The sequence below is a fragment of the Monodon monoceros genome, unplaced genomic scaffold (assembly GCF_005190385.1).
Source record: "Monodon monoceros isolate NGI ecotype Baffin Bay Population unplaced genomic scaffold, NGI_Narwhal_1 Super_Scaffold_16, whole genome shotgun sequence".
In the NCBI taxonomy this organism is placed as follows: Eukaryota; Metazoa; Chordata; class Mammalia; order Artiodactyla; family Monodontidae; genus Monodon; species Monodon monoceros.
This window is the reverse complement of record NW_021703772.1, coordinates 98,604,539-98,627,863: the sequence shown is the minus strand read 5'-3', so window position 1 is coordinate 98,627,863 and position 23,325 is coordinate 98,604,539. Positions and strand designations below refer to the sequence as shown.

The 23,325-nt window shown below is 35.1% G+C and overlaps 1 protein-coding gene across 10 annotated transcripts in view; it reads right to left on the bottom strand.

The window, feature by feature from the left end:
• DPP10 (dipeptidyl peptidase like 10) overlaps positions 1-23,325 on the bottom strand; it is a 1,301,728-nt gene that overhangs the window by 563,681 nt on the left and 714,722 nt on the right. For 3 of the 10 annotated variants that reach the window (XM_029225844.1, XM_029225841.1, XM_029225842.1), the window contains exon 3: positions 21,093-21,098. The exons of the other annotated variants lie outside the window; for them this stretch is intronic. Coding sequence is in view for 1 of the 3 variants with exons in the window: in XM_029225842.1 (XP_029081675.1) it covers positions 21,093-21,098 (6 nt within the window). In the remaining 2 variants the exon portion in view is untranslated. The remainder of the gene's footprint in view (positions 1-21,092; positions 21,099-23,325) is intronic. 10 annotated transcript variants of the gene reach the window in all.

Here is a 23,325-nt window from a genome sequence, read left to right as displayed (position 1 = left end):
AGAGGATAAAGCTACCTACAACCAAGATTACTCTACCCAGCAAGGATCTCATTCAGATTTGATGGAGAAATTAAAACCTTTACAGACAAGCAAAAGCTGAGAGAGTTCAGCACCACCAAACCAGCTTTACAACAAATGCTAAAGGATCTTCTCTAGGCAAGAAACACAAGAGAAGGAAAAGACCTACGATAACAAACCCAAAACAATTAACACAACATTGTAAAGCAATTACACTCCAATAAAGATGTAAAAAAAAAAAAAAAGAGGATAAAGCTGTTAAAGTAGCACAACCAATTATCATTTTTTAACATTTTTAACTTATTAGTTTCTGCTGTATAACAAAGTGAATCAGCTATACATATACATATATCCCCATATCTCCTCCCTCTTGTGTCTCCCTCCCACCCTCCCTATCACACCCCTCTAGGTGGTCACAAAGCATCGAGCTGATCTCCCTGTGCTATGCGGCTGCTTCCCACTGGCTATTTTACATTTGGTAGTGTATATACATCCATGCCACTCTCTCACTTCGTCCCAGCTTACCCCTTCCCCTACCACCAACCCCTCCCCGCCCTGTGTCCTCAAGTCCAGAAGATTCCAAGTCTGTCCCTGGGAAGATCTTCAAAAGACAGAATATCACAAATCACTGTCAAGTACTTAAAAAGGACAACTCTTGATTACATAAGCTCTGGTGAAAAAGTCAGGACAAAGGCAGCCCTAATCATTCATTAAATAAAGATTCATGGCTAAATATACCCTTAAAGGTCATTCTGGGCCCAGGGCCCAAGGCAGGGCTACTTATTGAAATGGGCATTTTAGTAAGACAAGAGATGTGTGACTTCTGCTATAGATAAGCTCTCTACAATATTTTGTAGAATGAAAAACTACATCCAGGGAAATAAAATGATTTGCTCTAGGTTACAACTATTATTTCCAGAGACAGGACAACAAATGCTAATATTTTATTGACCCATTTAGACATTACTGTGGAAGGCACAGGCCACACACTGTGACTTAAAGGGGAATGAGGAATAAATGTAGGATGATTCTGCTACATCCAAAGAAATGTACCATGATTTTGGCTTATATTTTCCCCCTTGTGGAAATACATGGAATTTGGGGATTACTGTGCAATGTACTATAATGAGTTTATCTTCTTTACAGGGGCCTGGGGAAAAAGTAATTAATGAGAGCCATGAATATGGATATGCTAGTACAGAAAAAAGAAGACAAATGACATATGGCACTTCTATTAAAGTGAATTTCTCTGCACACAATTTATCCAAGAACCATCAGTGCTTTCAATTTTAAGATTACTTTATCGAACTTTTAATAAGTGTAATTTTTAAATTGAATTTTTCGATATATCAATTACTGACCAAGACACATATTTGAGACAGAAAGCATACGTATTTTTTTCAATGTTATGTTAGAATATAAGATGTACATATCATAATCAATAGTTGAACTAAACTATGTTACTTTCTGAACATATACTCAAAATGAATAAATATTGAGCTATATCCACTGACGGTTTTAGCTTTCCGAGAACATTTTTAAAAAACAAAAGTAAAATAATGGTGAGTAAAGGAAAATGATAATACAAAATAACTGTTGTGACATGAATGATACTTGGAGAAAGAAGACTAGAAGAAAATGAGAGACTGGTGACAAAAGATGAGGTGCTAAACCAAACAGATCTATAATGACTGTTGGGCTTCCCTGGTGGCGCAGTGGTTGAGAGTCCGCCTGCCGATGCAAGGGACACGGGTTCGTGCCCCAGTACGGGAAGATCCCACATGCCGCGGAGCGGCTGGGCCCGTGAGCCATGGCCGCTGAGCCTGCACGTCCAGAGCCTGTGCCCCGCAACGGGAAGGGCACAACAGTGAGAGACCCGCGTACCGCAAAATATATATATATAATGACTGTTGACTTAAAATAATGCACAACGTTAGAGCTGCGAGTAAAGTTTTATTTGGGGCAAAATGAGGACTGCAGCCCGGAAGACAGCGTTTCAGATAACTCTGAGAAACTGCTCCTGAAGAGGCGATGGGACGAGCCAAGATATATAGTTTTGCAACAAAGAGCATGTAATTGGGACCATCAAAAGATTACTGTCAAATAAAGAAAACCAGATATCTCAAGTGAAGGAATTTAGCGCTTTTCTATGTATGGGAAGATGCAGAATTCTGGGCTCACTGAAATCATTCCTTTGCTATGCACCTCAGCTATCTGGGGCCTTTATTTCACACCCTGAGTTTCCTCAGGGCTCACCGCAGGGAGTGGCTACAGTATGACGGCTACTAGATGCCAGGTATTCTTTTCAGCCCTGAGTTTCCTCAGGGCTCACCAGCTCACATTGGAGGGCTGCAATCACTGGTGACTGTGACACCCTTTGTTTATACATATGGCAGAAAATATTCAATTTATAAATATTCCATTAGATTCATAAATATTCCATTTATCATGACCAATGAATTAAAGAAATAATAGCTTAGGGCTTTCAATTTGTGGCAAATTGACACATTGAAATAATATGTGCCCTTTTCCTGCAGAAAAGCATAGAAATGTGAGCTGCATCCTTTATCAGATATTTTAGAAACAACTAACTGGGTTACAAAGAAAGAAAATTTATATATTCTAGAAATGAAAATGGAACTTCAAAATGAGAATCTTTAACTCTTAACAGGAGGTAAAGATTTTTTTTTGGAGGGGATTAAGGTGGGGTGTGGAAACTACATAAACATGCTAGAAACTGAGGTTTTAATTTTACTTTTGTTACCTGTATTGTTTACAAAAGGCACACCTAAAACATAAGAACAAAAAAGAGAACAATCAAAAGTAAAATCTTAGAAAATGACATGACTGACCGGGAAGAAAACAACCCAAAGAAAGTTGATGGAGACATATTTTTATGGGACAAAAAAGACCTATAGGCAATAAATAATTCTAGATATGCAGATGAGGCATCACTTAATAACACAAGAGCTGACTAATCCTATAACAATTAAATGAGCTGAATAAGTAATTAAAAATATCCACGCAGTTTTACAGATAAATTCAACAAAACTTTCAATGAATAGGATAGGTAATTCCAATATTACTCTTTCAGAAAATGCAGTCAATCAATCAGTCAATAAATGGGACAAAACTGCAACTCATTTGATGAAAATAGTATAACCTTGATCTCGAAAATTAATGACAGTAGAAAAAATGTAAAGGCCAATTTCACACATGAACATAGATGCAAAAACCTAAACAAAATATTAATAAAATAAATGTAGTGTTCAATCTAAGTAAACATGATTAACATCAGAAATCCAATTAAATAATCCATTCTGTTAATTATTTTTTCTTAAAATAATCATTCCAGGAAATAAATGAAAGCATTTGGTAGAAATATATATATATATATATATATATATATATACACACACATACATATATATGTGTGTGTGTATATGTACACATATAAATAGAATGGAACTTTAATATGATAGATGGTTTCTATCACATACCTACAGCAAACATCACACCTAACTGGAAAATGCTTAAATAATTCCCTTTAAGACCAGGAAATACATAAGAATGAGAGCCATTGACACTTCTATATAATAAGACACATGCATACAAAATGCAAGGGGATTAGAAAGGAAAAAACAGAACTGTCACTATCCATAAATGACATTCTTCATATTTAGAAAAACACGAAGCAGAAATTTTAGAATCTATGAGAATCTCTAGCCAGCTCCAGGGTTTGTAGACAGAAACAAAACAATTTCTATAAATCAGCAACAAGCAAATAATTGAATTTAAAATAAAAATAAAATCAATTCTATATATATATGTATGCATATATACATATACATATATTTAGAAATTTAAAACAATGCACAAGTATTTTTAGTAAAATCATAATGCTTTATTTGGTCATTTAAACATAGCTTAAATAAGATGAATATTGTATAGTTATCACCTGTTTGATCAATAGTTTCTATCAAAATCCCAGTAATTTTCTTCTTTAACTTGAAAAATGTCATTGTGATATTCATATGGGAGAGCAAATGACAATGAATTTGCAAATTATATCTGAGTCAAAACAAGAACAAGACCAAGTGGAAAACTGTGTTACAAGTTATAACGACTTTATAGCTATTGTTACAAATATAGTATGGTGTTGTCATAAGGATAGAAAAACAGAGCAAATGAGCAGAGCAGAGGTCCCAGTACTAGACCTATCCGTATATGGAAACATGATTTATTACAATGCTAGTATTACAGATAAATTAGTAGAGGATGCTTATTCAATTACTCTATGTATCTTGTATAAAGAAAGATATCTCTACCTCACACTATAAACGACAATCAAATCTGGGTGAATTAAAACATAAATGTAGAGATGAAATTATATAAATACTATATATATAATAATAAGTGAAATATTAACAAACCTGATTAAATTAAGATTAGACTCTTCTGTTGGTCAAATAACACCACAAACAACATGAAAAGGCAAGTCACAAACTGAGAAAACACATTTTCAAGACATAAAACTGACAAATAATTAAGATCTGGACAACATATAAAACTCCTATATGTAAAATTTAATTAAAAATATTTTGAATGAATGTTTCATTGAAGTGAAAAGTAGGGATGGCTGATATATACATATATCTACACATATATATACATATATACACACACACATATATATATTCATCCTCATTAGCAACAAAAAAATATGAACCAAAATCCCAGACACATTGCACACATCTTTCTGATGAGGGGGAAAGAGTGTGACATTATCAAATGTCGACAAAAATTAGGGCAATTGAAATTCTTATTCTTTTCATGAAATAGTTTGGCATTACCTGGAAATAATCTAAATGTCCAAAGAAAGGATAATAGAAAAATAAATTGTAGTATATTCATTCATACAGTGGGATACTCCATTGCAATAAAAATTAAACTACAGCTACATACCAACATGAATAAATCTGAGGGACATAATGTTGAAAAGCAAGTTACAAAGACTGAATATATATGTGTATGTGTTAAAAATATGGAAATGAATGTGATTAGTTTCAGGGGTATATCTGTACGTGGTGAGCTAAAGGAAAACAAGGTAATTATTTACTCAAAATGCAAGATTGAAGGGCTCAAATAAAAGAATAAAAATGTTTAATATATGAGCAGCATCCTTAAACAGCTTATTTTTTCAATATATACATATAATCTTCACCAAATTTATTAAAATGTACACATTATAGACTTTAAAATTTATAAAAATAACTAATATATGGTTAATTTTGTATTCACTCTAATCAAATATAAATAATTAACAAAAAAACATTTTCTGCTTGTGCTGCTTAAAGTGAGTAACCAGTAAACAAAACTGGAGAAAAAAAACTTGATTCAGAATTTTTTAAAAAATCATTAGAAATATATGTAGGCAAAGAAAGAAATAATAGTGGAAATTTAGAAATACTTAGAATTAAGGGGGAACAAAAGTACTACATTTCAAACATTCAGAACACAGCTAAAGGGGTACTCAGAGGTAAATTTAGTTCCTTAAATGGATATTTTAGAAATGATAAAATTTAAAATTAGCAAGTAAGCATTCAATTCAAAAAGTTAGGTGGCAGAGGGGAAGAAAGAAAATAAAGGTAGGGAATGCTTTTTCTTGTATCATAGTACCAGTAAAATAAATCTTGTCTATTCACAAATGCTCTGCTATAAAAACATCACACATTAGTTCAATGAGATATCCAAAACGGTTTAGACAAAGTATTAAACAAAATGCAGTACTGTATAGTAAACTTGGAGACTATTGACTTCAATCTGCTTTAAGACTAAGGTAAAAACCTCCGACACAACTCCTTCTCTTGCCTGAACTTTTATTCCCAAATACATTTTTAATGATAAAGAAAATTATTTAAGTACAATTTAATTTTGTAAAATAAAGAATATTGATAATATGACTCTACTGGGTACTCTTTGGCTTATTTCATCATTTCAACATTTTCCAATAAGGGGATGGAAGGGGTATGAAGGGTTTGAAAGGTAATCATAACTGAGTGTCATTTAAAATTAAAAAAGAATGCAGTGTCACCAATTTTCTCTGAAACTCTGACCAAACAGGTCATCGTCTTCCCAATATAAAGGGGAAAATATCAGCTCTTTATATCTTGCTGGCTTTGAACTCTTTCTAAATTCAATGGAGTTCTGTGAGTTCTCTCTGTTGAACATCGGTGTGATCTACTCCCTCACTACAGTGGTTCATAAATTTAGATTTGCTCTGGGTATTTAGTTTCCAAGCAAAGTCAAATGGGAGAGTGCAATTATACCCCTGAGGTTACAATCTCCCTTAAAAATGACTGAAATCAACTCAGTGACCCTAAGGTCTATTTTCTACATCTGAGAAAATATATGCATGTTATTTAGGCACCAGAAGGAAGGCATCCTGGCTCTAGCTTCTAAATCTATACTCCAAACCCAGTTGTTCTGTCTTGGTTTCTTTGTCTCACACCTGGTTTCTACCTTACTGCTCAGCATGTTCAGATCAATGTTTCAATAAGACAGTTTTATTTCAGCTTCATCACTTAAGCTCTCCTAAAGATTTCCCCAAGCATTAGTTCTGCAGGCTGCTTGCCAGGTCCTCTCTAATCCTTTGTCATTGCCTATAGCTGAAATCCCAAACTGACAAGACACTCCAATACACTGCTTACCCAGGGTCAAGTTAAGACAGCCACTACCTGTATAGTAGAACCGATTAGAACATGTTTTGGGAGGATGCCTGGGTCTTCTGAGAAGAGTTACAATAATATAACTAAATGTTGCAAAATACATGACAATACAGAGATAAGTAAAATACCTCTGCCTTATCATGAGTAGAATATGGGAAAGGTTAAAAAGAGAATGACACAAACATTATATAACTACTGGCTGTAGTACAAGAGAATCACCTACCTTCCAAACCTTTAAACATTTCCTGCTGGTTTTACAACACACACAAAATGTTGGCTTCCATACCGATAAACTCTCCCCCCAGTCCTTTCCAAGACGTGCATTCAAGAAATATGTGGCACCTCACACCGGTCAGAATGGCCATCATCAAAAAATCTACAAACGATAAATGCTGGAGAGGGCGTGGAGAAAAGGGAACCCTCTTGCACTGTTGGTGGGAATGTAAATTGACACAGCCACTATGGAGAACAGTATGGAGGTTCCTTAAAAAACTACAAATAGAACTACCATACGACCCAGCAATCCCACTACTGGGCATATACCCTGAGAAAACCATAATTCAAAAAGTCATGTACCACAATGCTCATTGCAGCCCTATTTACAATAGCCAGGACATGGAAGCAACCTAAGTGTCCATCAACAGATGAATGGATAAAGAAGATGTGGTGCATATATACAATGCAATATTACTTGGCCATAAAAAGAAATGAAATTGAGTTATTTGTAGTGACGCGGATGGAACTAGAGTCTGCCATACAGAGTGAAGTAAGTCAGAAAGAGAAAAACTAATACCGTGTGCTAACACATATATATGGAATCTAAAAAAAAGATGATTCTGATGAACCTAGGGGCAGGACAGGAATAAAGACGCAGATGTAGAGAAAGGACTTGAGGACACGTGGAGGGGGAAGGGTAAGCTGGGACGAAGTGAGCGAGTGGCATGGACATATATACACTCCCAAATGTAAAGAAGATAGCTAGTGGGAAGCAGCTGCATAGCACAGGGAGATCAGCTCGATGCTTTGTGACCACCTAGAGGGGTGGGATAGGGAGGGTGGGAGGGAGACACAAGAGGGAGGATATATGGGGATATATGTATATGTATAGCTGATTCACTTTGTTATAAAGCAGAAACTAACACACCATTGTAAAACAATTATACTCCAATAAAGATGTTTAAAAAAAAGAAGTATGTGGCAAAATTATTTTCTTTTAACAATAAAAAAGGCAAGAAATAAATTGGATTATAGAAAGTGTTGGGACAGAAAAACCGTCATATTTAAAAATGCTCAAGGCTGAATAGGAATTTGCCATGACTTCAAGGCAAATCTCTGAACTTCTAGGTCCCTACTTCTTCACCAAGGGCTCCCTATAATGCTCCTAAGTACCCACTAGAAATATCCAAAGTGGAAATGACCCACCAGAGTAACAGCATGACCCACTGCCTTTTATGCTCAACAAAATTGGGCTATCTAGAAGACTTAAAAAATAAAATAATTCCTATACAGCTTTTAACTAATGGCAATGAAATCCTGGATGACATAGGTTCAATTGATTCCAAGATGCAATTTAGAAATGCAGAAAAAGATGTGCTTTGCTTTTTTTCAAACCACAGAAATTATAGACCCTCTTCTTAATTATATTCTGTTAATGTGGTTGGGATTTACTGGCTATGAAATGCACTATTTCCAGCCAATGCTTCTATGCAGTATTTTCCACTGTTCCACTTCTATTAACAAGGACAACTCAAGGGCAAACACTAATTATGATTTTGACACAGTTTTACTTTTGTGTTTAGCTTTGAAAGTAATTCCGTAGTATGACCCAATTCCCTTGTCAGTTTCCTCTGCTTTTAATTTCTAATTTAATAAACTAGTGAACTGAGAAGAGGCTCTGACTTTAAGAGTATTTTTTCCCTTCTCCAAATTTTAGTTTCATTTTTCAAAAGAACATTTACAATTAAGGTATATTATGAAGAACACGCTAAGAAAAATTTAAATTCTAAAGAACAGCTGTACAAAAGGGCTTTAAAAATTATGTATCTACCCCTTTCGACTGAGTAACCACTCACTATTACTAGTTAGGATAGACATTTGAGGTACAGTTCTATAAACTACAAAACATTCATGAACAAGAGTACCTTATACTCAAGGAAACAACAGCAATTGTTACTGAGATTTTGAGAAACATAAATTTACTCTCTTATTCCCGGCATGCGTCTTGGGGTTTTGGGGTCGTTTTAGAACACATCGATTTATCTCATCCCTAAAGTTGGACATCTGACTCTCAACTGAAAAGCGAGTACATTCATATGATCTCCAAGTTTCTTGGTTCAGAAATAATAAAAATAAACAAAGAAACAATTCTTATCATACCATAAAAGAGAAAGTCAGTCCAAGTAACACTGACAGAATGATCTGAACATATTTCCAACTTCCTAGTGCCATAAAAGATATTCTGGGGCTTCCCTGGTGGCACAGTGGTTGAGAGTCCGCCTGCCGATGCAGGGGACGCGGGTTCGTGCCCCGGTCCGGGAGGACCCCGCATGCCACGGAGTGGCTGAGCCTGCGCGTCCGGAGCCTGTGCTCCGCAACGGGAGAGGCCACACCAGTGAGAGGCCCACGTACCGCAAAAAAAAAAAAAAAAAAAGATATTCTGATATTGGCAAAAGACCTGAAAATAATACCTTAACATTTAACATGGATGGTTTACGAAAAATAGTGACTGATGCTAGAAGGGTTAATCTAGGGAGAAACAGTGAATAAACATTATAAATTTCAAAATTATTATTTTAAAAAACTTACTTGTTATTTTTAAATGTATACTTATATAAGATCAAATGTTTTTAAATTATAAGCTAAAAAAAGAAAATAAACCATATGTTCCACTGATAAATAACCATTAATGAATATACTAAAGCAAGTGTAACTAAACAATTCTAACTATAGAAATATGCACATACATATACAGTTATTACATATGTATTACAATACATACATTTTTGCATATATGTGTATGTGTATTTTTAAAATCATTGTACGTTTAATGCAAATTGTACATTCAATGCCAGGACAGAGACTGCTATTTGGACACCCAAAAATTATACTTAGAGCAGGTAAGTCTATTTACATCCATTAAATCAACCATATTAATTGCACTATTCCTCACTAATTTTATGTCTACTTAACATGCCAATAATTGAGAGAGATATATTGAAAAATTCCACTATAATGGGAGATTTATCAATATCCCTTGGAATTTGAGCTAAAAGATATTCTGAGACTGTGCATATAACTTCATATTTTTATATCTTACTATATATATATATATATATATATATTTTTTTTTTTATAAAAATTTTTTTTTTGCTGTACACGGGCCTCTCACTGTTGTGGCCTCTCCCATTGCAGAGCACAGGCTCCGGACGCGCAGGCTCAGCGGCCATGGCTCACGGGCCCAGCCGCTCCGCAGCATGTGGTATCTTCCCGGACCGGGGCACGAACCCGTGTCCCCTGCATCGGCAGGCGGACTCTCAACCACTGCGCCACCAGGGAAGCCCTTACAATATGTATTTGTAAGTTTATATTATTAGGCATACAATGTCTAACAGGTATTGAACTTTCATCATTACATATTTACCTTAGTGATACTAATGACTATTTTTGCCTTAGAGTCTGTTTTGTCTCATGTAATATAGCTGAAAGTGATCTTTTCATTATTGCTCTTGTTAATATTTGCTTGATTATTTCCCCCCTTTTTATTTTCTTTTAAACATACTTACTGAAACATATTTGACAGTCGATAAACTGTATATATTTAAAATGTAAAAAAGAGAAAAATAAAAAAGAATTATACTTAGGGTAGAAATATTTCCAGGTACAGGCTATGTATTTCCTAGAATCTCTTGTAAGTAAGTGTGGCCATGTGATAAAGTGCTTGGCTAATGAACAGTAAACAAAAGTTTTTTGAGGATGATTCCAAGTAGGCTCTTTAAAAGGTTACAGGGAGCTGAAGCATACTTCCTTTGCTGTCTTTCCTCCCTTCTGCTACCTGGAACGCAGGCACAGTGACTGGAACTCCAGCAGCAAGTTGGAAGATAAGTGTTAAGTGCAGGAAATAAGATAAGCAGGGTGCAGGAAATGTATAACCGCTGCCCATACCTGCCCCGGAATGTCAATCTCAGGATTTCTTTTGTAAAAGAGAGAAATAAGGACCAACTTTGCCTAAGCCACTGCGATTTGCGGTGTTCTGATAAATGTGGCTGAACGCAAACTTCAGTGGTGATATACATGTGTAAAAGTAGACTAATTCTATCTGCAGTATGAAATCTATATTTCTTATTTAAAATTCTGCATACATGTTTATTTATTATTAAATATTATTCTATATTGAATTTAATTTCATCTTTAATCTAATTATAATTTATTTAACTAAATATTATGGAGGTTTAATTTGCCAAATTGAATTTTTAGGTTTAATTTAGACATTTTTCAAATTTGATTTATTCCTAGATTCTTGTCTTTATTCTCTTGTTTTTGAATCAGTTATTTAAACTCTAGTTTTGCCATCAGTGGGTTGCCATGAAAATTAAGAGATAAAAATGCATGTAGCTGGCACCCAGTGAGTATTCAAATACCATCAGCTACTGTCAGCATCTTCATCATTGCCTTGCTTAAGTCTTTCATTTCTAATGCTTTTGTATAATACAGTAATTTCAGATACATAAAGTAGAATAAATCCAATTTCAGTGTACCATGACAATAACAAAATTAATTTAGAAGTACATTTGACCCTTGAACAACCTGGGGGTAGGGGCTCTGACTCCCCAGTACAGTTGTAAGTCTGTGTATAACTTTACAGTTGGCCCTCTGTACCAGTGGGTCTGCATCTGCAGATTCAACCAACCTCAGATCGTGGGGTATATATTGATTTTAAAAAATCCACGTATAAGTGGACCCGTGCAGTTCAAGCCCATGTTGTCCAAGGGTCAAATGTACTTTTTTTTTTTTTTTTTTGGTATGCGGGCCTCTCACTGTTGTGGCCTCTCCCGTCGCGGAGCACAGGCTCCGGACGCGCAGGCTCAGAGGCCATGGCTCACGGGCCCAGCCGCTCCGCGGCATGTGGGATCTTCCCGGACCGGGGCGCGAACCCATGTCCGCTGCATCGGCAGGCGGACTCTCAACCACTGCGCCACCAGGGAAGCCCCAAATGAGCTTTTGTTTTATTGACGTTTCTAGCATCAATAAATCGTATTTGCTTTTTAAAAAGAAATAGGGCTGAGTTTTAATGACAGCTGTTTCCTGTCTGAGTTTTAATGACAGCTAATCCTGTTTTGACAGGATTAGAATTAATAATAAGAGTAGAGAGAAAAAGAAAAGCCAGGCTACACGTTTTTCAGTTCCAACTGAGATTCCATGTGGTTCTCTTTTCACATTTTGACTCCCCTGAACAGAAACCTCTTCTAGAACTCTCTATAACTTTAAATTCAATTCCATTGACATTATTACCTTGAAAATATCCTATTAAATAATTTTAAACTTGAATAGAACACAGGTTATATCATCAAAGCAAACATGTGTGTATGAATAGATTAATTTATAAAAAAAATCTAAGTTAGAAAAAAACATCTATTTGAAAACAATAGGGTTTCTACTTTTTTCACCCTTTACATATAAAATGCCATATTGAGACATACTGCATTCATATTAACTATATTAAGATGAAAGGGAAGTTGGAATCATAGGTCAGAAATTAAAATCTTTGTTAACAATTTTGTCTTTGGCAAACTCCCTACAGCTAGAAGGTTAGAAAAAAGATTTTCATTTCAAGGAATGCAACTGGGAAAGAGAAGCATTACATCCATCTGAGAAAACAATCTGAGATTTTACTGATTTGAAGAATTTAGGCACAGTTCACTCGAGTACATAAAGAAAAATCTGACAACTCTTTATTCTTTGGACCAAATTTAAAATAAAATCTTGATTAAGTATGAGACCAACAACTACAGTAAGCATCAAACCCATCAGAGCCCCCCTCCTTTATGCTCTGTGGACTGAAGTAAACACAGAGAGGAAAAAGGCTGCTCCCAATAAATCATGATTAATCAGATGAGAAGGATCAGAATACAGTTAACAAACATAATGAGGCATGAGTATCTCTGAGTTAAACTAGCATTAAACTAAACAATAACCTCAACAATTATTTCAGCTGTAATCCTCAGGGCTTACAGGTCAACAGCCCATGGAGGGTCAAGTTTGAACAGAAGCAATTACCCAAAAAATAAATAAAAGTCATTCATTGGAATTATTTAGATAATTAAGAGGAGTGACTCTTGCAGGAAGCAAAAATGAGTTTTCTGTAACTGTTCCCTATTATGTCCAAATGCTTTATATATTTTAATCAACCTTTTATCGAACAAATTAATATTAGAGGCGAAGTTCAGACCACAGTATCTGTTAGTCTAAGTACATTTTTAGAAAAAAATAATTCTGGATCAAATAGAAAGTTGCCTTCCTAAGACACATTAATTCTTTCATTTATAAGTTGATGTGGTGTGTTCGAAGGGATTCTACTGGAGTCTGCTTCAGCGTATCATATTAATATGTGATACAATGCAAAGTTCATAGGCATGGGCATTTTTTTAGATGTGGTTAAGAAAGTGTATCGTCTTGTACCAACTTTTCATATAGGTTTCTTTACTGATACTGGGAGGATGGGACTGCCCAAAGACAATCTATCTAAAAATTTTTTTCAAAGGCTGTTCTTTTGCCACAGTCTCAATCCTAACTCTTTATAAATAGCTTAGAACATTTTACAAATATATATTTGTCCACCGCTTTTTAATCATCTTGAAGGTAAGAATCATTCCTATTATATTTATGACCCCTCACTACCTCACATGGGTTCTGCATGGGGCTTATATTCAACAAATAATGATACTGAAAAAAACTGGACTTCAAGAAGTATGTAAATCTTCACAGATTAAATAATTATTTTTCACATTCTATTCCTTTTCCTAGTAACTAATTATTTTCCACCATCCTCATTTTTCATCTCTAAATACTTTATATTTCTGAAGTATAAGTAAAAGCCACAAGATATTGTAAAATTCAGAAAACATATCAAAGATAAAACATTATCACCTAATCTACAGTAAAAAATTCAGATTTCCTCAATTTTCCAATAACATCCTTTATGATTTTCATTTCTGTTCAGTCCAAGATGCAATACTATATTGTATATTGCACTTAATTGTCATATCTCCTTTGTCTTTTTTATTCTGAAACAGTTCCACAACTTTTCTTTGTCTTCCTTCACCTTGACATTTTCGAAGAGCACAGGTCACTATTTTGTAAAATGTCCTCAATCTACATTGATGTGATATTTTCTCATGTTTAGATTCATGTTAAACATACTTGGTAGGAATGCCACATGCATGATGCTATATCATTCTTGGTGCGTTATGTCAGGACACAGACTATCAGTTTATCCTAATTATGGTGATGTTAACGTGAATCATTTGGTTAAAGTGATGTCTATCAACAGATTTCTCCTCTGTAAAGTTGGCATTGTTTTCTTTGTAATTAAAAAAGTATTATGTTTTGTACCCTGAGAAAACCATAATTCAAAAAGAGTCATGTACCACAATGTTCACTGCAGCACTATTTACAATAACCAGGACATGGAAACAACCTAGGTGTCTATCGACAGATGAACTGATAGAGAAGATGTGGCACATATAGACAATGGAATATCACTCACCCATAAAAAGAAACAAAATTGAGTTATTTGTCATGAGGAGGATGGACCTAGAGTCTGTCATACAGAGTGAAGTAAGTCAGAAAGAGAAAAACAAATATCGTATGCTAACACATACATATGGAATCTAAAAAAACAAAAATGCTTCTGATGAACCTAGGGGCAAGACAGGAATAAAGACGCAGATGTAGAGAATGGACTTGAGGACGTGGGGAGTGGGAAGGGTAAGCTGGGACAAAGTGAAAAGAGTAGCAAGGACATATATACACTACCAAACGTAAAATAGATAGCTAGTGGGAAGCAGCTGCATAGCACAGGGAGATCAGTTCGGTGCTCTGTGACCACCTAGAGGGGTGGGATAGGGAGGGTGGAAGGGAGACGCAAGTGGGAGGAGATATGGGGATATATGTATACATATAGCTGATTCACTTTGTTATACAGCAGAAACTAACACACCATTGTAAAGCAATTACACTCCAATAAAGTTGTTAAAAAAAAAAGTATTATGTGAGGAGATACTTTGAGATTATGTTAAGTAACCGTTCCTCATTAAGCTTTCTCCTAATTGAGCCCTTGATTTTTGAAAACCATCATTCTTTCTACTTATAGTATTTTGCCTTCCACAGCAAAGAAAAGCTTTTCTTTTCTTTTCTTTTTTCTTTTCTTTTTTCTTTCTTTCTTTCTTCCCTTCTTTCTTTCTTCCCTCCTTCCTTCCTTTCTTTCTCTTTCTTTCTTTCTTTCCTTCCTCCCCTCCCTCCCTTCCTTCTTTCCTTCTTTCCCTCCTTCCTTCCTTTCTTTCTCTCAGTACAAACTCATGGATTTCTATTTCGTTCAACATCTTGGCAAGTATTCATCCCTTAATTCCTCAAACATTTTTTCCTTTCTTTTTTATCCCATCTTTACAGGGGTATTATTGACATACAGCATATAAAAGTTTAAGACATACAACATTGACTTTATACTCATGTAAACTATGAAATTATTACCACAATAAGTTAATTAACTCTTATGTGATATCACATAATTATTATTTCTTTTTGTGGTGATAACAATTAAGATCTACTCTCTTAACAAATGTCAGGTAGATAATAAAGTATTGTTAATTTATAGTTACTATGCTATACTTATTAGATCCCCAGAATTTATTCATCTTATAGCTAGAAGTTTGTACCCATTTGACCAATATTTCCCCATTTCCTCTACTCTCCAGCCCCTAGTACCTACCATTCTGCTCTTTACTTGTATGAGTTACTATGTTTAGATTGTGCATACAAGTGAAACGTAACTACCTGTCTTTCTGTGTAGACTCATTTCACTTAGATTGAAGCCCTCAAGGTCAATCTATGCTGTCCAGAAGTTTTTCCTTCTTTCCCATGGCAGAATAACATTACATTGTATATGTACTTTTCCACATTTTCTTTATCCTTTCAATTATAAATGGACATTTTGGTTATTTCTATGTCTTGGCTATCACAAATAATGCTACAATGAACATGGAGACGAAGATATCCTGCAAGACAGTGATTTCATCTTTTTTTCAAATATAAACTCAGAAGTGGGATTGTTGCATCATATGGTAGTTCTATATTAACTTCTGAAGAACCTCCATACTGTTCTCCATAGTGGCTGTACAATTTACATTCCCACCAACAGTGCAGAAGAGTTGCCTTTTCTCCACACCCTCACCAAAACTTATCTCTTCTTTGCTTAATAATAGCCAGGTGTGAGATGGTATCTCACTGTAGTTTTGATTTTCATTTCCCTGATGATTAGTGATGCTGGGCATTTCTTCATGTATGCTGTTGTTTTTTTTTTTGGAGGGGGGAAATGTCCATTCACGTCCTCTGCCTATTTTTTTTAAATTGAATTATTTGTTTCCTTATGTATTTTGGATACTAACCCCTTTTCAGATAGATGATTTGCAAAAATGTTCTCTCATTCCATAGCTTGCCTTTTCATTTTGCTCAATGTTCCTATTTTTATGCAGAAGCTTTTTCAGTTTGATATAGTCCCACTTGTTTATTTTTGCTTTTGTTGCTTGGGCTTTTGGTGTCATATCTAAAAAATCACTGTCAAGAACAATGTCCAGAAGCTTTTTCCCCCACGTTTTCTTCTAGCAGTTTTACACTTTCATGTTGTACATTAAGGTCTTTAATTCATTTTAAGTTACATTTTGTGAGTGGAGTAAGACAGAGGTCCCATTTCAGTCTTTTGCATGTGAATGTCCAGTTTTCCCAACCCCATGTATTGAAGAGACTATTCTTTCCCTATTCTTGGCTCCCTTGTCAAATATTAGCTGACTAAACAAATGCAGGTTTATTTCTGGGCTCTTGACGATGTTCCATTGATCTATATGTCTGTTTTATTCTAGGACTACACTGTTTTGATTCCTATATACTTGCAGTAATGTTTGAAACCATTATTACAAATGTGTGATATCTCCAGCTTTAATTTTCTTCTTTAGGATTGACTTGGCTATTTGAGCATCTTCTGTGGTTCCATATGAATTTTAGAATTGTTTTTTCTATTTTTTTGAGAAAGATATCATGCGGAATTTTGATAGGAATTGTACTTAATATATAAATGACTTTGAGTAGTATGGACATTTTAACAATATTAATTCTTCTGATAGATGAACGTGGAATATCCTGTATTTTCTATTTCTTCAGTATCTTATAACTTTGAGTGTACAGATCTTTCACCTTCTTGAATAAAATTATTCCAAGTACTTTATTATTTTTGATGCTATTGTAAATGGGATTGTTTTCTTAATTTTTGTTTCCAATGGGTCATTGTTAGTATATAGAAATGCAGTTATATTTTGTATACAGTTGACCCTTGAACAACTAGGGTTTGAACTGCATGGGTCCAATGACAAGTGGATTTTTTTCAAGAAATACCACAGGACTACATGACCTACACTTAATTGGATCCATGGATGTGGTACTGCTGAGGGCCAGCCATGGGACTTGAGCACCTGCAGATTTTGGTATCCACAGCAGGTCCTGGAACCAATCTCCTATGTATACCTAGGGACAACTGTACAGATTTTGAATCCTGCCACTTAAATCAATTCATATAATAGTTCTAACAGTTTTTTTGGTGGAATATTTAGGCCTTTCTATATATGAGATCATCATCTGTAAACAGAGAGAATTTTACTTCTTCTTTTCCATTTTGGATGCCTTCTATTTTTCCCAATTCTTTCCCAATTGCTGTGACAAGTACTTCCAGTTCTATATTGAATAGGAGTGGTAAGAGTGGGCAACCTTATCTTGTTCCTGAACTTAGTGGAAAAGCTTTCAAACTTTTACCATTTAGTGTTAACTGTAGGCTTGCCATATATGGCCTTTATTGTGTTTAGGTTCTATACCCAATTTTTTGAGAGTTTTTATCATGAAATGATGTTGAACTGTATCAAATACTTTTTTCTGCATGTATTGAGATGATCATGTAATTTTTATGTTTTATTCTATGAATGGGGTGTATCATATTTATTGATTTTCATATCGTGAACCACTCTTGCACTCCAGGGACAAATCCCACTTTATCATGGTGTATGATCCTTTCACTGTGCTGTTAAATTTGGTTTACTTATATTTTCTTGAAAATTGTTGCATTTGTGTTTATCAAGGATATGAGCCTGGAATTTTCTTTTAGTATCTTTATCTGGCTTTGGTAGCAGCATAATCCTGCCCTCATAAAATGAGATTGGTAGTGTTCCCTCCCCTTCAATTTTGTGGGAGAGTCTGAGAAGCATTGCTGTTAATTTTCTTTAAATGTTTGGTAGAACTCACTAGTGAAACCATCTGGTCCTGGACTTTTCATTGTTGTAAGGTTTTTGATTACTGGTCTGTTCGGATTTTTTATTTCTTCATGATTCAGTTTTGGTAGGTTGTATGTTTCTACGAATTTATCCATTACTTCTAGGTTATCCAGTTTGTTGGTATATAATTGTTCCTTGTAGTCTCTTATGATCCTTTGTATTTCTGTGTTGTCAGCTGCAACATCCCCTCTTTCTGACTGTATTTGAGACTTCTCTCTTTTTTCTTAGTCTAACTAATGGTTGTCAAATTTGCTTATCTTTTCAAAAAATCATCTCTTAGTTTTGTTCATCTTTTCTAAAGTTTCCTGGTCTCTATTTCATTTATTTCTGCTCTAACCTTTGTTTTTTGCCTTTCATCTTCTAACTTCGCACTTTGTTCTTCTTTTTCCTTAAGGTATAAAGTTTGATTGTTTATTTGTGATCTTTCTTTTTACTTAATGTAGGTGCTTATGGCTATAAACTTCTCTCTTAACACCGCTTTTGCTGTACCCTATAATTTTGTTATGTTGTATTTCCATTTTCATTTAGAGATACATTTTTATTTCCCTTTTAATTTTTTATTTGACCCATCAGTCATTCAGGAGTATGTTATTTAATTTCCACACATTTGTGAATTTTCCAGTTTTCTTCCTGTTATTGATTTCTAATTTCATATCACTGTGGTCAGAAAAGATACCTGCTATGACTTGAATCTTAAATTTGTTACAGCTTGTTCTTGTGACCTGACATATATGACTGTCCTAGAAAATGTTCTATGTGTGCTTTGGAAGAATGTGTATTCTGCTGCTGTTTGGTAGAATATCCTGTGTATGCCTATTAAGTCCATTTGGTCTAAAATATAATTCAAGCTCATTATTTCCTTATTGATTTTTCTGACTGAATAGTCTATACATTGTTGAAAGTGGTGTATTGAAACCACCTGCTATTAATGTATTATTGTCTATTTTTCCCTTTGGATCTGTTATCATTTGTTTCGTATTTCTAGATGCTCCGATGTTGGGTGCATATTTATTTACAATTATGTTATCCTCTTTATATATTGATCCTTTTATCATTATATGGGGACTTTTTTTGTGTCTTGTTACAGTTTTGACTTAAAGTCTCTTTTGTCTAAATATAGCTACCCTATTCTATTTGGTTTACATATTCATGAAATACTTTTTCATCCCTCTACTTTGAGCCTATGCTTGTCCTTAAAGCTGAAGTGAGTCTCTTGTTGGCAGCATATAGTTGGGTTGTCTTTTAATCCATTCAGCCACTCTATGTCTTTTGACGTAATAATTTAATCCATTCACATTTAAAGTAATTATCAACAGGTAAAGACTTACTAATGTCACATTATTCATTTGTTCTGGTATGCTTTGATTCCCACCACATTAGAGTATTAGAGTATTCTGAATCTGACTATGTGCTTGCCTTTACTAGTTTGTTATACATTTCATTCTTTTTCCTTTTTTACTCCTCTGATGATTTTAAATGACCTGTCTTTTAGTTCACTAATTCTTTCTTCTGATTCTGAGCCTGTGGTTGAAGATCTCTATTAAATTCTTCACTTCAGTCACTGCATTCATAACTCTAGGATTTTTCTTCAAAATGTTTCCATTTCTTCATTAAACTTCTCATGTTGTTCATGTATTGTTTTCCTAATTTCATTTAGTTGTCCAGCTGTGTGTCTTCTCATAGTTCACTGCATTTCTTTAAGAAAATGTTTTATCAGTTTCCTTTATTTGTGTCATGTTTCCTTAATCATTCATAATCCTTGTGGCCTTTTGTTGGCGTCTGTGCATTTGAGAAAGTAAGTACCCCCTGAGCCTGAGTGAGCAAGAGTGTCCTAATCAGCTCCTGCTTTAACCCCCTCCTGTCTGGCCAGGTAACAGACTCCCGAGTGTGACCTACACACAGAGGCGGGGCCAAAACCAAAGCTGAACCCCAGGAGCTGTGCGAACAAAGAAGAGAAAGGGAAATCTCTCCGTGCAGCCTCAGGAGCAGCAGATTAAATCCCCACAATCAACTTGATAAACCCTGCATCTAAAGAATACATAAATAGACGATGAGTGTTCCCAAAATTGAGGCAGTGGACGTCGGGAGCAACTGTAGACTTGGGGTTTGCTTTCTGTGGCTAATTTGTATCTGGGATTATGTTTATCTTAGTTTAGTATTTAGTGTTTATTATCATTGGTGGACTTGTATATTGGTCTGGTTGCTCTCTTCCTCTTTTTATATATTAAAAAAAATTTTTTTCTCCTTTTTCTCTTTTTGTGAGTGTGTATGTGTATGCTTTTTTGTGTGAGTTTGTCTGTATAGGTTTGCTTTTACTATTTGTCCTAGGGTTCTGTCTGTTAATTTTTTTGTTTCGTTTTGCTTTGTTTTGTTTTCTTTCTTCCTTTTCTTCTGAGCCATGTGGCTGGTAGCATCTTGGTGTTCCAGCCGGGTATTGGGCCTGAGCCTCTGAGGTGGGAGGGCCGAGCTCACGACATTGGACCACCAGAAACTTTGTGAACCTACATAATATCAATCGGCGAGAGCTCTCCCGGAAATCTTTGTCTCAACACTAAGACCCAGATCCACCCAACGATCAGCAAGCTCCAGTGCTGGACGCCGCATGCCAAACAACTAGCAAGACAGGAGCACAACCCCACCCATTAGCAGAGAGGCTGCCTAAAGTCATACTAAGTTCACAGAAATTCCAAAACACACTACCAGACACGGCCTTGCCCACCACAAGCACAAGAAACAGCCCCACCCACCAGATCACAGGCACCAGTCCCTTCCACCAGGAAGCCTCCACAACCCACTGAACCAACCTCACCCACTGGAGGCAGACACCAAAAACAATGGGAACTACAAACGTGCAGCCTGCAAAAAGGAGACCCCAAACACAGTAAGTTAAACAAAATGAGAAAACAGAAAAACACACAGGAGGTGAAGGAGCAAGGTAAAAACCCACCAGACCTAACAAATGAAGAGGAAATAGGAAGTCTACTTGAAAAAGAATTCAGAGTATTGATAGTAAAGATGATCCAAAATCATGGTAATAGAATGGAGAAAATATAAGACAGGTTTAACATGGACCTAGAAAAACTAAAGAGAAAAGAAACAATGAAGAACAACACAAAAAATGAAATTAAAAATTCTCTAGAAGGAATCAATAGCAAAATAACTGAGGCAGAAGAACGGATAAGTGAGCTGGAAGATAAAATAGTGGAAATAACTACCACAGAGAAGAATAAAGAAGAAAGGATGGAAAGAATTGAGGACAGTCTCAGAGACCTCTGGGACAACAGTAAATGCACCAACATTCGAATTATAGGGGTCCCAGAAGAAGAAGAGAAAAAGAAAGGGACTGAGAAAATATTTGAAGAGATTATAGTTGAAAACTTCCCTAATATGGGAAAGGAAATAGTCAATTAAGTCCAGGAAGTGCAGAGAGCCCCATACAGAATAAATCAAAGGAGAAACATGCCAATACACATATTAATCAAACATTCAAAAATTAAATTCAAAGAAAAAATATTAAAAGAGTAGGGGAAAGGCAAAAAATAACATAGAAGGGAAACCCCATAAGGTTAACAGCTGATCTTTCAGCAGAAACTTTCTAAGCTAGAAGGGAGTGGCAGGGGATATTTAAAGTGATGAAAGGGAAAAACGTACAACCAAGATTACTTTACCCAGCAAGGAGCTCATTCAGATTTGATGGAGGAAATAAACATTGACAGACAACAAAAGGCAAGAGAATTCAGCATCACCAAACTATCTAAAGGAACTTCTCTAGGCAGGAAACACAAGAGAAGGAAAAGACCTACAATAACAAACATAAAACAATTTAAAAAATTATAATAGGAACATACATATCGAAAATTACCTTAAATGTAAAAGGATTAAATCCTCCAACCAAAACACACAGACTGGCTGGATGGATATAAAAACAAGACCCATATATATGCTGTCTACAAGACACCTACTTCAGACCTAGGGACACATACAGACTGAAAGTGAGGAAATGGAAAAAGATATTCCATGCAAATGGAAATCAAAAAAAAGCTGGAGTAGCAATTCTCATTATCAGACAAAAATAGACTTTAAAATAAAGACTATTACAACAGACAAACAAGGACACTACATAATGACCAAGGGATCAATCCAGGAAGAAGATATAATAATTGTAAATATTTATGCACCCAAGATAGGCGCACCTAACTACATAAGGCAAATGCTAACAGCCATAAAAAGGTAAATCGACAGTAACACAATCATAGTAGGGGACTTTAACACCCCACTTTCACCAATGGACAGTTCATCTAAAATGAAAATAAATAAGCAAACACAAGCTTTGAATGACATATTTAAAAAGATGGACCTAATTGATATTTATAGGACATTCCATCCAAAAACAACAGAGCACACTTTCTTCTCCAGTGCTCATGGAACATTCTTCAGGATAGATTATATCTTGGGTCACAAATCAAGCCTTGGTAAACTTAAGGAAACTGAAATCGTATCGAGTATCTTTTCCGACCACAACACTATGAGACTATATATCAATTACTGGAAAAAACAGTGTAAAACTACAAACACGTGGAGGCTGAACAATATGCTACTAAATAACCAAGAGATCACTGAAGAAATCAAAGAGGAAATCAAAAAATACCTAGAAACAAATGACAATGAAAACATGACAGCCCAAAACCTATGGGATGCAGCAAAAGCAGTTCTAGGAGGGAAGTTTATAGCAATACAATCCTACCTCAAGAAAAAGGAAAAATCTCAAATAAACAACCTAACCTTACACCTAAAGCAATTAGAGAAAGAAGATCAAAAAAACCCCAAAGTTAGCAGAAGGAAAGAAATCATAAAGATCAGTTCAGAAATAAATGAAAAAGAAATGAAGGAAACAATAGCAATGATAAATAAAACTAAAAGCTGCTTCTTTGAAAAGATAAAAAAAATTGATAAACCATTAGCCAGACTTATCAAGAAAACAGAGAAGACTCAAA